Source organism: Seriola aureovittata, chromosome 15 (assembly GCF_021018895.1).
Source record: "Seriola aureovittata isolate HTS-2021-v1 ecotype China chromosome 15, ASM2101889v1, whole genome shotgun sequence".
Classification (NCBI taxonomy): Eukaryota; Metazoa; Chordata; class Actinopteri; order Carangiformes; family Carangidae; genus Seriola; species Seriola aureovittata.
This window is the reverse complement of record NC_079378.1, coordinates 19341105-19359497: the sequence shown is the minus strand read 5'-3', so window position 1 is coordinate 19359497 and position 18393 is coordinate 19341105. Positions and strand designations below refer to the sequence as shown.

Genomic DNA, 18393 nt, shown 5'->3' with positions numbered 1-18393 from the left:
AAAATAGACAAAAATTCCACTCTGTTGAGGATTTTTTTTATATATATTTTAAATTATCAAAAAAATATCTCTCAGATAGTAAACAGAGAGCTTCTCCCATGAATCATTATCAATATTTTGCTGCTAATACTTCTGTACTTTTACTTGTACTTTTCATAAGCCCTCAAAAGTAAATGTGAAATGGGACTACCGCTCGATCAGGCTTAAAAGGAGAAATTCACAAGCCAATGAGTCAATTAACAAATTGGCACCATTGTCTTGTAAATATCTTGTAATGTTTCAGTGCAAGAATGCTGTTACAAATAATCCAGCCTACCATTTAAACACAGTTTACATGGAACCCAGTTCATTGCAACTGGTGAAATTCCTGTCAGAATGGGTGTAGTCATCTTAAAAAAAAACATGAAATATGCTAGACAGTGGCGATCCTAGACTCTATAGGGCCCTAGGCAACAAAGCCCATCATAGCCCATCAAAGAGGCCCCTCCCTTTCATGTGCAGACTATTGGCAGACAATACAACTTACAGATGTCCCCTAAATGCCTCGCATACAGACAATCAGTACATGATAAAATTTACAGATGTTCCCTGAATGCCTCACATGCAGCGTGCATCATCAGGGGCTCCACTTAGGGGGTGTTTATATCAAAAGCTGCGCACTGTATAGTATCTTTATGGGAAGTCTGAGGTGGTTTAGAGTTGTCATTGCAAAATGTGCCAATCTGACATTGGGACATCGAGGATCCCTTTTCCCCTTGGGGGACCCAAACATTTGCCTGCTCGCCTCTTCTGATGGTGCAACTCTGATGCTTGATTGTCAACAATGAAACACTCCCACTACTGGAACATACTGCAGTTATACAGTATATGCCCCCTAGGACCGAACGCTATGCAAAAAAATCATATCGTGATTATTATGACAGATATTGCGATTTCAGTGAGTCACAATTAATGTTGGGATAGTAATTTTTACATTTCACGAAAAGTGATGATGATATGATTTTTTTCTGGGGATTGTACCAAAGAATCATTTTCAGTTATATCAGGAGAATATGATTTGTAGGCCTTGAGGTCTCTGCAAGACCACAATGCTTCATTTATGGTCTTTTGTGACACATTTAACCTTCATAAAAAATCACAGCTTTTGGATATTGCACTCGGCCATGTAGTGATTTTTTTATATTTCGATGAATTGTACAGCCCTGGTGCCCCATTATATGGACTGCCTCCTGAAACCTTCTCCATTTGAAACTTACAAAGACATTTATGACCATGTTGCTGTGCACAATGAGAACAGTGCATGGTATTTTTTCAGCTCTATTGTGGATGGAAACCAGCTCTGTTTGAGAAAGAAGTTGATAAAATAGCTGATGCTGAAAAGATGGTACCAGCCAATGGTGAAGTGGAAGACACACAAGCACAGATCTGTCCAGAAGGAGAGCTAGACACTCCTGTGATGACAAAATCACAGACCTGCATTCAAACAATCTCTTTACACAATTGAGGCTAATACAACATAAATAACAAGAGCAGATGCTTTGGAATTACTTTGATCTTTAAATAAGTAATAGTCTGCAATTCTCTCTAAAAATTCAACACTGGCTTTTGCAGGAAGTCAATGGTGAGAATTCTCAACTCAAAGTATTCATTTCATCATTGAATCAAAGCACATTATTATGAGTCAACCAGAATTCGAAAAAGACTCAAGACGGATCAATCAGATGCCTCGTTACTGTAGTACGAACAGCACAATGGGTGTGGCTGCCTACAAAATAAATGTAAAATATTATACATAACACATCTTCAATATAAACAGATTTGTTACTACCAATCGAAAACTTAATAGAAGAAAAAATGAACTCCTTATGTGCAAAACAACATAGAAATATTGATCATAGATTAAATATCCATTATTGGCCACTGACTTTTAGCAGATATACATGGAGGATTGAAACCAGTCAAGCAACCAGGTGACACTTTCATCAGTTGCCACCAGCGAAAGGTCAAATTTCATGTAGCTGAGCTCATTCAAATAGTCACACACAAGGATTCAAGCTTTGCCTTGAATTGTATATGTATTCATAACACGGAAACACCTCTCTGTTTATAGGAGCCCAGTGATCATCTCCAAATCCATGATATACGGTAACAACTCCATATCTTCCTCCACATTACCCTTGCAATTATCAAAAAGTAGGCCATCACACATCTACCGCACGCATGCGCCTACATACTCTACACTGCAGTATCCTTTTCATGCCACTTATTACTGCCACACTCTCCCCTTGTCTGAAACTTGTCACAATCACTAATTTTACCGCTTTTTCTCTTTTATGTTCCAGACTTACGCAGGTGACTATTATGATTGATGTGCAGAACAAAAGCAACATCAGGACTTTGGGTAAACACAATGGGATACTAATGGACACATGATTACACTGTTGCTAACACCACTGCCATGTGTGATCATGATAGGTCAACACCTGCAGCTATCCATCCACAATCTGATGTATCTTGTGTCACACTGTCATTAAAAAATCACACCACATTAAATGTCTTTAATTGATATAAATTATTTATACAGGATTAATCTGTTGTATTTAGCTTGAAATAATGTGGTTAAAGCAGGAAAGTCAGTAAATCAGTCTGCATTGTTTTATGAATGAATGTGTGTGACACTGTAAGACAGTGTCTACTGTCCCCAGTTGCTTCATAGTGTATGAAAAGCTTCTCATTCAGTTCATTAAATCCCTGCTGCATCTGAAGGCAGGAGGGCTGATATGTTGTTAAAGTGAAGAAGTGCTGCGGCAGAGCACAGTGCTGTTATGCACGGCCGTTCACTGTGTTCACCTTCATTAAATCGCCTGGAAACGACACCAGGCTGCGGTATAACCATACAGACCTCCACACACATAAGACTGGTCAGTTAATAACTTCATATTCTGCTTTGTTGTGTAGGAGATAACCGGTTACCAGCTCATCATTTTCCAGCTTTACTGTTAGCAAAAGTAGTTTCTAATGTTCTGAATGAAACACATTAGAGCGATATCCTGTTTTGTAACATTAATTACTAAACTATGCACATGGTGAGATACATTACAATTATTGCTGAAACAACCCAATATAACCAATTTTATAACCAATATTATCAATTCATTATTATAGTAACTACCTGTATTAATTCTTACTGCACGTGTAGTCACAGGATGTGCACAGTGCACGCAGATGTACAAACACACACATGCCTGTGTGTTAGGAGTCACATGTGCACACACATGTGCATCTGCATGGCTGAGTTGTACTAACAAAACACGTATTAATACATGCATACACGTATTAGTACGTACAAACGTACAGTACATACATGTGGAACTTGTAAATAATCACTTGAGTGTATGTTCGTGCGTATTACCTGTCTGACCTGAACAGCCATACAGGTCGTTTTTTCAACCCTCTGACACAACCGATATTAGTGTCTCCTGAAATAGAATACCTACCTTCATCGCCATGATTATTATAATAATGGTCATTGGTTAGGTTTAGGAAAAGATGATAATTTGGGTTAAAATAAGTTCTTCCTCAACATTAGGCGATCTTTCTTGTCTTGATCTTTCTTACGATAATAACGATGTGGTTAACTTTTTCAAGCGGTCATGGATAATAGAAACAAAATAAACTGCTTGTTTCACATGGAAATCAAAGGGAGTCTGGTTCATACCTTATTAAAGAAACAAAGATCAGCAGTCTCAGTTTCCAGCTACTCCCTGTCTGCCGAAGCGCATTGGCAAATCACAGATTTTTAAAAAAAGTGAGACTACTTTATTCGTTTACCAGTTTTAATCCCCTGGTCCGTTTGTTATGGAAAGCAGGATATCACTGTGGATAATTCGGCTACCGGGAAAAACCTGTTAAACATCTATTAAAGAATCAATGGTAAGCAGTCTCAGTTTCCAGTTACTTCTTGACATCATGTGTCTGCTGACAAGCTTCGGTGAGCACAGATTTTTTAAAAGTTATTTTCAGGGCATTTTGCCTTTATTCAGATAGCTACAGAGAGAGAGAGAGAGAGACAGGAAAGTCAGGGAGAGAGAGGGAGGGGATGTCACGGGACAGACTGGAAACCTCGGCCACTGCTGGTAGGACTAAGCCTTTGCGGTTTGCGCTCTACCAGCTGAACAGCTGAGCCTCCAGGGACTGATTTTTAAAGTGAAACTGCTTTTTTGGTGGTTCTGCCGGTTTTGATCCCCTGGTCTGCTGTTATGGAGAGGAGGACACCCTGTGGGTAATTCGGGTGCTGGTGAAAACCTCCTGAACGTCTGATTCGTAAGTTATCACAGATACAATCGAAACAAAGGTTAGCAGCAATCTCAGCGCTGACTCTTGACAGATGACAACTCCCATGATCCCACGCTATTTCATGATGTCATCCAACGCCGTCTTTTCTTATTGTTTTGATAGAGAGACTCCTAGCGGCAGAAGTTTCATACTGTGCGTTTAACCAATCTGATCATTTGCATTTTTTTCCTGAGACCCCTCCGTCCTAACCCTAACCCTGTCACACCTACAACCTATCATCATTATATCATTGTGTTTCAGTGCACACAATGCTGCCCTACCCTCATTATCCACAGTCTTGTCTGGTTCAGCATCAGTGGTTCACACCCTTTAAATAGAGTGTTTGAGCCAGTGCCAGGGTTTTTGCCAAAATACCCTGCATTAAAGATAAAATGATAAATCATTATTATCTTGTCGGTCCGTCCTCTTGTGGTAGCACTGCTTAGCCTCTTCATGTGCTGCTGGTGTCATTTTGACCACCAGTCCGCCAACTGTGTGAACGAAGCCAATGAAAACAGTGCCACGTGCCAAAGAATAAAGTTTCTCTTTCTGTGTACTAGAGAGAGAATAAATGTTATCTCAGCAGAAACCAAGCTTTCACAGGACACTTCAGTTACCCATACACAGCACTACCAAATTTCTGAAGAGTACACAAATAACTCCTCATTATAGAATTATTTCATTTTAATGGGTTTGTGTTCACATAAAACAATAATGTACAACAGCAGGACTGCTGATATTTTTAAATTTCTTCAGGTTTTCCACCTAGAATATTTTTCGTAGCTCTACAAGTGAGCTGCCCCTCTAATCTCTGAGTCTTTGTTAAAGACAACAGCTGGGTTTGTGAGCAACTCATTAGTGAGATAGTGATGTGTCCTGCACTGCCATCAAAGTGACATGGCAGGACATCGGGGAGAGCGCATAAGAGAAGGTGGTCAGGAGGAGAATGTAAAGAGAGCCAGGACGTCTCAGGAGAGACCAGCAGAAGAATGTGTACCCTCTCTGTGTCCCTGAAAATAAATTCATCCTCAAACTCATGGGCAAAGAAGAAAATGGGATAGAAAATGGAAAGAGGGGAAGATATTTGTGTGCAGGGCAAGGGAACAACTTTGGAGAGGAAAAAAAAGACAGGAGAGCAGATGCTTGAGGGATAGAGGCATTTAAGGAGAAGGAGTGAGGGGATGCGGAGAGGTAGGATTTAAATTGATGAATCCAAACATGGGGGAGAGAAAGAAATAGAAGCGAATAGCAGATCTGAACTGTTAATAGACAGAAAGAGCACACAGAAGCACAGAGAGAGAGAGAGAGAGAGAGAGAGAGAGTGGGAGTGGGGATGCTGTTACCACTGTTGTCTGGAGGGAAAGGTAGTCGGAGTGAAATGTGTTGAAGAAGCGACACAGCTTTTTTAACTCAGGCACCTCTGTCCCTCCACACACACACACACACACACACACACACACACACACACACACACACTACCAAAAAAAACACCATCTTGTACTAACTGTATTTTTTATTCAGACATTTGGCACAAGACAAGCACAATGAGACAAAAATGAAGTACAAAGACAAACAGAGACACGTTGTAGTCTATAAATACAAATAAAAAGAGAATTAAATTGTTATACCATTATCCTGCTGCTAACAAAAAAACACAAAACTAAATTGCGTAAACCCTATGTACATACATAACACACACTAGAGAAGCTGATTATTACACAAACAAGAAACAAACTATATTGAACAATTGCCATTGAAACCCTGACCTTTCTTGCCTTCCTTGATGCAAAGTCATCAATCACATCATGATAACAAAATTGCAATTGCGTGCGAGGTCACGAAAGTATTTCTGTGACAAATTTTGATAAATTCTTGAGTGTGTCCCTTTGTGTATGAATTTCAGCAGCTCAAGCATGGTAAGGCCTTCAATGGCAAGTCCGGCAAGGTTTTGACTTCCTGTGCGAGCTCTCTGCCATCCAAGTGAGTGTTCTTTATAGTACAGTGTCTAAGGGCCTCACATTGTTCTGTCAGCTCTTCATTTGAGAGATTTTGGGAGGTTGACAACACTCCAAACTTCTCTCCCACATTTTTCAATGTGGAAAATTATTCCTGGAGGCCCGAGGTTGCAGCAATCAACAGTGACACTGAAAAAATGTCACCTACAGCTTCTTCAGGGCGTCACTCAAAGCCTTATCAAGTGATTCGTATGAAAGGAGCTGCTTTGTGGACCTTAGCTTTGTTTTGTTGTAGGACGGCCACCCCAGTCAGAACCTAATGCATAATCCTTTGCTGACGTTTTTCATGATGCCTGTTTCTCTGTAGCTGCTGACACCTCTCTCTGTCTTTCTAAGAGGACTGACTATAGCATCCACATCCATACTGGGAGACTGCATAAGCTTGCTTACATGTTTGATCTGGCTCAGGATGTCATACCACACCGCTGTACAGATGTTGAAGCAGTATGATGCCACCTCCTCTGGCAAGGCCTGAGCCCAGGGTCCTTGCTTTGATACCTCACCTCAACCAGTGCCTGTCTCACTGCTGCTGCCTGCTACCTTAGCTGCGTGTGGAGGCTGAGAACAAGGTGTACAATTTGTGTAGGATGCCAAAGTAACGTGTGGCTCTTCCTTAAGTGTTACATTAGTCACAACTACTGACAGCTGTTCATTGAGGCTGACATCTGGAGTGTAATCTAGGATGATAGAGAATAATTTTGCCAGCTTGGTGTCACTCACCATTATTGAAATGACCTTGCTGCTGAACAAATCAATGAGTTCATTCTGTATTTGGTGGCCAAGGGAGCTGGTGTGACTCAAGGTCCCTTTTTGGACATGGTTAGGATGCTCTTTCATGACTGGATCAAATTGTGCCATCAGTTCAACCTCTTTGAGGAAATTACCATTTAATGGAGAGTGCAGTGTTTCTGTGTGTCCCCTTAGGGTCAGTATCTAATTACAAGAGACTGCACAGAAGCAATCGGATGTGTCAACGCCCTGCTCCATCTTATCCTCTCAAACTTAATAAGTGCCATCTCATGCTTATCAAGGACGGCCATCATGTGAAGTCAGCAAATAACTTGCATGTTTCTTGCATGTTTCACCAGCGTCAAAAGGGTGCTCAGAAGTGCCCCTGAATTTGCATTGAGACCCATTTGGGAAAGTTTTCTCAGGTCCCTACTTTGGGAAAATGGTCTCAGACCTTTGGACCCCAGACCTAAATCTGCCACTCTAAGACACACATTGAGAAAGATTATTTATTTCAAATCTGTCCATAAAGGCAACTGATGGAGAGCAACTGATTGCTGCAGCTTAGTCTTAAACTGTGCCTCTGCTGCTGCCGCTATGCAAAGGGAAATATATAGATAGTTACTTTTCCACTGATTATTAGCCTTCGGCATATGGAATTTCTTAATGTGCCAGGCCTTCTTTGATGAATCATCCTCTTTGAAGGAAACAAACATAAAAGGGCTGAGCGGAAAAAGAATCATAGAAATACAGTAGCTTGAGGTTCTACATTTTACCAGGATGCATTAAGGCAGCTTTACTTCTATTGAATCTGTTGTGACAGTACTGTTTAGATTTGACCCGTCAATAGCATGCATATTTTTGAGAATACAAAGAAATATGAAAACCATGGCTGCTACTAATCTCTAAGGGCACAAGTCCTTTTGTATCTCACTTATAGTATAGGAGAAGCAGCTGTGTAGCATCTGTGAGACAGATACAGTATTTGAGCTAAAAGGAATTTACAGTATTTCATTAAATTTCAAAGGACACCTACAGAAAAATACATTCCTTGACTGTTGGACATTTTCATGTCTCTCCAATAAAAAGAAGTGTTTACAACCCAATCCAATTAGTTGATTCAGTAAAACAGAGTCAGAATGATCTATAAATCACAGATGAATCTTCTGGTATAAAAGCAACTACTGAAATTGGTATTTGCATTGATTGTAATTTTAAGAGTTTGTATCTGTCCACTTAGAGAAAACAGACAGACCTAAATCTGCAAGTGAGCATTAAAGGACTTTCAATAAGAATTAGAAAAAAAAAGCACAGTTCAGTGCTATGCCTAACTTTGACATATCAGAACTATTAGCATAGTTAGTATCTTTTAATCATTTGTGTTGTTTGTTAGCTTGTAAATGGCAGTGACTGACAGTGTTAGTGTTAGTGTTTGTGCCAATGCTAATCTCACTCTCTGTACTGACAACGTTTCAGGATTATTTAGCCCCGCCCCCCTGTCCCCACAAGTTGACAACATTGGTTCTGTAGGTTATATGACAAATGAAACCCTGGCTGTCTGAAAATGTTTTTATGAGACTCTCATTGATTCACTGTAGTTCCAGCGTGGGAATACACAGTCATGGCTTATTTTGCTCATAATATGTCTTGTGTTATAGAAAAAACATCATAGTTAGATAGATAGATAGATAGATAGATATTTTATTTATCACTTAGAGGAAATTCAGGTGTTCAGCAGCTTATTAGTAATAATAATAAAAATAATAGTTAATAATAAATAATTAACGATAATAATGAAATCATCATCATATCATATGGATGTTAACAAAGTTAAAAACTTGATTTTCATCAAAGAGTGTCTTTAATGACTAAACAGTCTTTTTTTTCAATAGTTAGATACCTGCTGACAAAATCTTCAAAAACACAGAAAAGATGGGTTATATTTTTACAATATTAAAATATAGGAATAAAAGAAAATAAATGCTCCCTTTCTCTCTCATATATATATATATATATATATATATATATATATATACACTGTTGCTCATAAAGTTGGAATAAAATATTTTTTTCCTTTTTCCATGATATGATTGTGACAATCTGATTTATTTCATTTCATTTCACCTGGGTAATTGGGACACATAATGTTGCACCTGGTCAAAAGTGATTACTGATGCATTTAAATAGGAACTTTATAGGCGACAGTATATACTGTATACATATGTGTGTGTGTGTGTGTGTGTGTGTGTGTGTGTGTGTGTGTGTGTGTGTACATGTATGTATGTATATAGATATATATTGAACAGCAGTAGCCTGTATATTCGGATGTATAGGGTCAGTATAAGTGGTAGGCCAAGAGGTTGTTTACTCTGGAAAGATTAAAGTAGTAATTTGAGCAGCTTTTCAGCAGCTTTCAGAAGAACCTCAGTGGATTGGGTTTTAGCTACATGAGCTCTGACAAAACGTGCTTCAAGTCACAATACTTTGTAAAAGAACAGCTTCCATGCTGATCTGTCCTCAGTCCTGTGTGTGATGCTGCTGTTAAGATGGCAAAAACAAACAAAAAAGGGAAGACAGATTGTGCAAGGGAAGACAGGGTACAGAGTAATCCAATATGTCTTAGTTTCCCTTAAAATCTAACTAAAAATTGAACTTGTAATGCTGTCATTGCAGTTGCATTACCCTCTAACAACTTACACAATAATCTATAGTCTTTTAAATCTTCATTAAAATTCTAAACAGCAACAGCTGTCCATTCAATTTGTGTTTTTTTTCTGCTATATGTTGCTATAGACAAGAACAATACCTGTAACTATGGTAACTGTAAACATGAAGGTCGAATGATAAAAAAAACTCAAAATATATTATCATCAAAATAAAATACAAATATAGTCAAAAAAACAATTCTGAACATCTAAAACTTTAATAATATGGAATTACAGTAAATTCTTTCTTTGCCTAGTAAAAAAAAGATTTCAATTTATTTCGACTACCAACTCCATCACTTCCAACTTCAAATTAATCTTTTGGAGCAACCAGGCCTGTGCAAAATTTGCAAAACTTTTATTGCTCCTAGGCCAAATTCAATCATGTGCATGTTCATTTCGGCTGCTTTAATGCACCGGGGCGTCGGCTGGCCACCTGGGCTGACAAACTTTGCAGTCAGGTTGTGCGGTCTGTGGAAGATACCAAGGATCACTTCTGATCCACCACAAGCCCCTAAAGCCATCTATCTATCAAAGGTGAGGAGGAGCTGGGTCACGGCTGTGTGAGAGCCCCAGCCTCAGCCCGAATTCATCAATCTTTTCGCACACACACACACACAGCCACACACATGCAAGATCTTTATTTATTTAATTCACTCTTTTTAACACCCCAGAGTGCTTGCAATAGCTGGGCCCACACTGAATGGCCCCAGGCTGGAGCAGAGTTTCTCTGCAGCTGGGAGATACTGGAACATAAGTTTGGACTTCAGCAAGTACTGGGACATTTTCTGCTCTGCCGCTCTCTCTGACAACTGTGCTGTGTGACTCTGTGTATTCTCACCAAGATTCCTTATCAAGTCAGTTGAATACTGGAGATGGAACTGACAAGAAAAAGGTATCTAAAAAATAGCAGTGAGAATTCAACACATTGAATGTGAACAATTTTAGAGAAAAAACAAACAGAAAAAGACTGAATCACTGTCTTTTATCCTGTGTGAGGAAAATCAAAACGACAGCTTCTCAAGCTAACGCTAGTCTATTTGCATTTACATCTCACACAAAACTGAAAGCCAATAGATATCCCTGAATTGTAGTTTTATTGGTGCCTGCATCAGAATTTCACTATGAATTTCAATGCACTGTCTCAGATATGGATTTTAAACAGATAAATAAACATAAGCAACCAGTCACTGCATCCATTTTGATCATGAAGAGTGCTGAGATGAACACAGAATAGAGAATGCCTTTGAATGGAGCTGCAGCCCTAAAAAAACTGCTTGTTTTACATAAAGATTCTCAATCAGATTGGTGTTGCACAAAAGCTCAAACTTGGTGGAAGTGTATTCTCATGCTGCACAAACACACAGGCACACACTCACACGCTCTTCCTCAGCTATCCCACAGTGCACATATGCACAGCAGAGATCAGAGTTTGTGATCTCAGCTGTCTGTATAAAAGATTAGTTTTAAGGCTTTTGCTTGGAAAAAAAAAACACCATGAAAAAACATTGATGTCCCAAATACATGGTGGGCACCCTGTGGTGGTCAGTCACTATGATACCCTATATAATTGCTGATTTCAGTTCACATTTATGCAGTTGGCCAAATTGGCTCTTCTCCCACATAAACAAAAAGATAAATTTTTTGGTTTATAATTATTTTTCAGCCAGATTTGCTAAAATTCCAGTTAGTTGACTGGACAATGACTGGAAATGATGTCCTTCAGCTTCCCAGGAAATATTAGCTCAATCGGCCACAAAGCGGCGCTATGATCGAGGCCAATTGACTTGAAATCTGATTCATATATCCAGCTCAATGTGATCTACAACAAAGCCTCCATCCAGTACCATAAAAGTCCACCATATTGGATTTTTTTGCTAAATAGCATAATGTGGAAAACTGTCAAATTAACTGAACTTTTTGAATTTGACTTTAGCAACACCAAAATTTGGTATACAAGCTTGGGGATGTGAGAAACACATTTCTCTTACAAATGAGCAAGATCCATCAATAAACATGGCCGCCATCAAACAAAATATATTAGCAATGAGCGGGGCTGAATATTGTCCCTAATTTATTAACCATTTTTCCAAACATGATAAATATGGATAACGGTAAATATATCCAGGTTGCTATAGGGAACGGGTCTACCAGAGCATTTTCAGCCTGATCCATAGGAGGCGCCACAAATACTAAAAATGTGTCCCTCAAAATTTGGTGGACAGAATTTCACCAAATTTGGTACACATGTTCTGGGGGCAAGTATTAAAAGTCAAAGTCAAAGTCTGTGCTATACTGACTGATGAAAGTGAGTGTGGCTTATTCATCAATATCTGCCATCTTTGCTCCATTGTGCAGTCAGCCGGAAGGAGCCATAAACATGAAAATTGGCACAATAAACCTAGAAATGATGTGCAAATGCTTCACAAAAAATATGATATCAATCAGCCCGATGGTGGCACTACAATTAGGTAAAAAGTTTTTGTAAGGCTACCCATGCCACATTGCAAGTCCTATTAACTTCAGCTTTAACTCACACCTACAAGGCAATATACTAAACAAAAAGCCTCTGTGATGACAGAGGCCACCCTAATGGACTTTTAGCTAATTAGCTAAAATTCGGCTTCTTCTCTCTGTTGATCGCATAGGAATTTTCCACTTGCAGCTATAATTATTATTATTTTTTTTTATGACAGCAGTTAACATATGAAGAGATGTGAAAAGTCTTCTCTGCTCTTGGTGTACTGAAGCAAAACTGTATAATTTGGCTTTTGGATGACTCTATCTAGCTATCTCAATTCCACATCAAAATGAAGTTACAGGCAATCATAACAGGCCGCACCTTCAGGAGGTCTGAGGAGACAACAACTCTGTTGTTCACATCAGGGCGGGAAGTTAAGGCAAATATGAAACCAGCTGTTAGATCAAGTTAATGAGATTTGACAACAATAGTTCCCACATTTACCTGAGTGGTGCAGTCCCATGCCTCAGAAATCAGTCAATTCTGTCAGACCTTTCTCTCCTCTGTCTAATTCACTATTTGCCTAATTAAAAAAATTACAAGGCTATTGATTCGCTGTTCAGGAGAAAAAGCTAATGAGGCCGCTTTTCCTAATTAGGCATTACTTTTACTTTCTTAGACTTTTTATATAGTCATTAAAGTAATTTATGTGTGATTGTCACTAGACATGACATCATCGAACTGATATTCCAATATGGGTTAATTATGTTGTATTGCATGGCCAGTTTTGTTGTCAATTTTTTTTTTTTTGATAACAGTATGAACCGGTCATACTTTCCTCTCACTGTTCATTTGGCACAGTCATTAAATTTCTGATTAATGCTTTGTTAATTTGCAGGCAGTGAAACAGAAAGTAGATACAGTTGACCTGAAATCAGTGACCCACCCCTCAGATCAATGATTAGGTCCCTGAGAAATACCAAGTTCAGTCAAAGTTCAGTCAACTTCATTACTAAGCTGGAGAAATAAATGTGTCTGAGTGGTAGAGAGAGAAAGTGTATTAGTGCCAAAGACGGCCAGATAGTTGAGTTCTAAGGCCGGAAAAATTTTGACCCTATTTATGATCAAAACATTGGGTGTTGATCATGAAGCCATCAACTTTTTTTAAGTCCAAGGAATTTTTTCAGAGATGGAGAATATAACATGATCTTCTTATAACATGTTATTAGATGTTCTGCATAGCCACAATTGAAGGCAGGCTGAAAAAGGCTGTTGAGAATGGGGTGTGATGTGTTAATGGTTTAAATATGGGCATAACAGAGAACACTTTCAGACCAGTCTTTCCTAAACGGCATCCATAATGTTGCACTTGTTTTTACAGAGAGAACTTAAACTCCTGTATAGCTCTGACCAATGTCTGAAGTGGGAGATAATGTTGCTTTGTTAGTTTCTGAAAGTCACACACAGTGTCCCCCATTGGAAAGGTGTGGGAAGAAGGGGCTTTCAGATGCTGTTTGACCATCTGATAAGCACTTCTGTTGGAGCATACTGTATTAAGGCCCTAGCAGGGGGCTTATCCAAAGTGTACAGCGTCTGGGACCAGCTAACCAAGGGCTGCAAAGACAGTGGATGAGTGGTACACTCCAAAAGCTGAGCAAACCACCATGAACTATAGGGGTCGTTGACAGATTGCGGCCTCCTGCAGGACAGGTCCAGGTCAAGCTGTTTGCTCAGCATGCTCCAAATTTTGCTCTACACTATGATTTGGTCATAATGCCAGAAATTAGTTCCTTTGGAAAGCTAGTGCTCAAAAGCAGCAAATGTGGTTGATAGCAATTTGTAAAACTTCGTAAGCCTTTGTATTGAACCCAACATGTCTAAGAAAAGTCAAGAGAAAAACACTTGTTATTTACATCAAATGTGACATCAAATACAACATAAGCTGCAATATGATTAATATTTATTTCACATGGGATGTCATATGCCAAGCAAACAGACAGGTAAAGGATATGACATATTGTGTGCAATAATGTTGCACACAGGTTGATAGCAGACAGTGAAAGTGCAAGGTAAGCCATTAAGGCTCCACTGAGAGCTGACTGCTTCTAATGCATAAACTAATGTTATGTTTACCCACATGAAACAGCAAGCCAAATCCTCCAGAGACACATTGCATCACCGCCTTACAATGAGTCAGCGGTCCTCACTCCTCTGACTTCCTGCTGGTAAACACTCCACCTCCTAATCTACTCATCAAGCCATTTTTTACAGCTGACCTGTGAATTTGATCATGACATGAATGTCAAATTAACCTTCGGAAATTATATCACACAGTAAGAATCGATAATTATTGCACCTTTACCAAAGTTATTTGTGTAACACAGGCAGCGATGCCCTTTCACACGAGCTGTCAGCACCTGGCCTTGGCAGCTTTTGTCTACCATGTCCACATATAATAACTAAGTCTCACGTAGGCTCAAATGGCATGACTACCACCTTTGCCACATTCCCAGTGTGAGTTGTGGTTGTTGCTTTGTTGAACTGTTAATCACTCTAAGTCAAAGCATGTCTGCCTCAAATTTTTGCATTCTTGGTCAAACAGATCGGCTCAACTCCAGTGCAACTGTCCTTAAGAAAAAAAAAAGACAATACAGTATAAGGAGCTGCAGAAAAGTCAACTGTTGGTAACAGTAACAACTGACATGATCTCTTGGCTCTACAGCCTCCAAAGAATCGACTGGGAGCAGCAGAGGCAGTTGCAGTCACATTTCTTCATGCATGCAGAGTACTCAGATTTGAATTGGTGATATACTGTTGTCACTGAACTCATCTTGGACTGGGGGGGGCAGCGTCGTCACACACTGGAGGACACATGCTTACTAATTACCCTTTCCTTTTGAAGCTTGCCCTAGTATTGCACATGTATGCACACATATAAAATCATCACCAGTGCTGTTCGAGAAAGTAGGTTATACTACTTCATCTCCCCTGGACATTTTTATGGATCAGCCATGAAATATTACAATGTTTTCATGATGTGACAGGACAATGAGCAGGCTCCTTCAGCATCTATGTTTACTGTAAACCCACGACTGAGGATCCGCAGTCTAGAGGGAGAAGCACTGGTTAGTGGTCTATCCCTGGCTGAGATGACAAAACAGAAATAGCTGGTGTTGTGTGCAGGATGTTTCTTTTTGGGACAGAAATATATGTATATATACAGTATATATATATGTGTGTGTGTGTGTGGTGTGTGTGTGTGTGTGTGTGTGTGTGTGTGTGTGTGTGTGTGAGTGTGTGTGTGTGTGTGTGAGTGTGTGCGTGTGTGAATATTTTTATATATAGGTTACTACTATAACAGCCAAAGGAGGGATGCTATACATTGTTGGGATTACCATAAAAGTATTGGACTCTGTATGTATTTGAGTGGAGTGTACTCATATGACATGGTTACAAAGATAGGTGTGTAAGTTTGTAACATTCCCTATAATAAAGTCAGTGCTGTTAAATTAACTATCTGATGGATTCGCATGAAATTTGTACTGACACATAGTTTTCATTGGTCGGTAGATACAGTACTGGTGTACAGTCAGTAGATTGTGTATCACTCAATCGAGAAGGGACAATGTTATTAACTTGTTGAACCCCAAGAATGTACGATGTACAACAACATGGGCAACATAAATATTGATACTCAACCTATGTACTAAGCTGTGAATCCAGACTTACGAAAGCTATATCAGGATGGAGGACAGTATTTCTGCTGTTCATGCAGGAGCTGTTGAGTTTTTCTGCACAGATAACAGAGAGGGTTCAATCCTGGCGGCGCCCCGGTGGCTCAAGTAATAGAGTGCGTACCACTTAGGCTCAGTCCTTACCGCAGCGGCCATGGGTTCGAGTCCGACCCATGGCCCTTCGCTGCATGTCATCCCCCCTCTCTCTCCCCAACTTTCCTGTCTGTGTCTCACTTTCCATATCCGAATAAAGGCAAAAACTGCCCCAAAAAAGGAGAGGGTTCAATCCTGGGCCCACTCCTTTCTGTCTGTTTATAAATGACCTACCTAAACGTTGCCCAAAGGCCAGCTGCCAGCTTTATGCAAATGGCGTGGTCATATGAACCAGCTCAGTCACCTGGCAAGGCAGCAGAGATGACTGAAAAGTTGGATGATGTCCATCACTGGCTGCAATATAATCATCTTGTAATGAATTTAAAAGTGTTTCTCCATCAGAAAACAGGGATACGGTATAGAGGACATAAAGGGAATAATCACAGCTCACATTTGATAAACAGGTAAAGAAGAAAAAATGCCACATTGTAGATCAAAATTTTGACAGTCAGTCTCCTTCATAAGGGGCCATCAACTCAAGCAGCTGAAATCAAATAAGAGATATAAAATTCTCACAACAAAGTAGCTAAAAGCAAACCAGAGCTGTAGCTGTTTTTACCTTATTTTACTCTAAATTACTTTTCTTTCTTGTCATTGTCATTGTATTTCCATATTTACAGTGTATACTATATTTTAATTATGTAGTGTGTGTAAAATCTCACCTCTGTGCAAACTCTGAATTGGCACTTTTTTTTTACTGCATTGATAGATAAAATAAAATTCAAAGTCAAGCTCGTGGGAAACCAAATCACAGAACAGCAAGACAGGTCAACAAGCAGATACTCCAATTTGCACAACAACTGCCTCATTAGTATCACAGCCGTTGTAGATATCAGGTCCTTCAACATTTGAATCCTTGACCCAAAGAGTCGGACAGAAAACTAAAAAGTCCAACAACACTGATGATAGCTTCTCCAGTCTCCTCTATAAGGACTGCAAAGTGATCCAAGCACAAACACGTAGTATTTCTCAAATAGGAGCCAATAGGTTTCCCCTTTCAATGTTTTCCTCCTTGCAGATAGGTCAGTCACACTTATGTTATGTCCACACTTTATTTGCCAGATCTCTGCTTCAACACAAAGGACAGCGCAGATGAAAGCACAACAGCTCCGGCTTTTAAATGTAGTTCATTATCAATGCACGCATCCGATTAAGTGAAGCGTGGACACACAGGGGTACACTAACAGCGACAACAGCAAGCAACACTCGGTTTCCTTCAGTCTTCAGGAAGGAATATTGGAGTAAATGCCATGAAGCACATACGATAACCTAATTCTGGACATACTTGCCGAAGACTTGCTTGTCTATGCATAATTCTCCACACCGTGTTAGTGCTCCCTGCATTAATCCAGTCATTCAAAGTGCCTCCACAACATTTACATCCATCCAATTATCCTAATTAATTAGTTCAATTACAATGGGGCCAGTTTATTTTCCTGTGAACAATTACGTTGTAATGATGATCTGGGAACAGGTAATGATGGGTAATAAGTGAAGCGAAAAATCCACCAGGGGTCAAACAAAGTCAAAGATGGGGCTATAAACACAGAGGGGTGATAGGAAGAGAGCGAGAGGCAGAGAGGAGGATAGTGAGGAAAATAAAGTAGGAAGCAGAGGAAATGTGATACACTTAAGAGGAGACTATGAATACAGCAGAAAACTGCTGTGTAGGTAATGCACTTCTTTATAGACAAACAAGTTACCTGAAGGGGAGATGAGCTTCCAGCTGATAGAAGGTTCTGGTTTACCGCTGGCTTGGCACATCAGGGTGACGTTGGAGCCTTCATTCACCACAATATCTCTTGACAGGTTGATGATTTTTGGTGGTACTGTGAAAGAAAATGAGCAAAATGTGAGTTTGACAGACATTGACAATTAACAGGCTGGAAAGGCTAACAAATAGTCAGGCTGTATCTGTACATTCCCCCAGCTTTAAGGAAGTAAACCCTTTAAAGTCTGTATAGCCATGGCTGGAGTTGTAAGAAGTAAAAGTTAAGTGTTTTAGTGAACTGAATGAAAAATTATAAATAACAATAAATAAATAAATAAAGAGACAATAACATTTTTTGTACAGTTTTTCTGAATGGTAGACAGTATTTAATATCAACAAAGAAAACACACACATCCAGACTGAATTAGTTGCTTATAATTGGCATCATTATTTATGAAGCTCATCAGTGTTTTCTTCACGTCAAATGAAACAAGAGAAGGGATGTCTGTCGCTTTTCTCAAAAACTGTTCATCCATCCACGGTCAACACT

General features: G+C 39.5%; 1 protein-coding gene across 4 annotated transcripts in view; it reads right to left on the bottom strand.

The window, feature by feature from the left end:
* Positions 1-18393, bottom strand: part of ntm (neurotrimin) — a 427786-nt gene that overhangs the window by 22156 nt on the left and 387237 nt on the right. For all 4 annotated transcript variants that reach the window (XM_056396544.1, XM_056396545.1, XM_056396543.1 and 1 more), the window contains one exon: positions 17836-17961. In XM_056396544.1, the coding sequence (XP_056252519.1) occupies positions 17836-17961 (126 nt within the window). The remainder of the gene's footprint in view (positions 1-17835; positions 17962-18393) is intronic.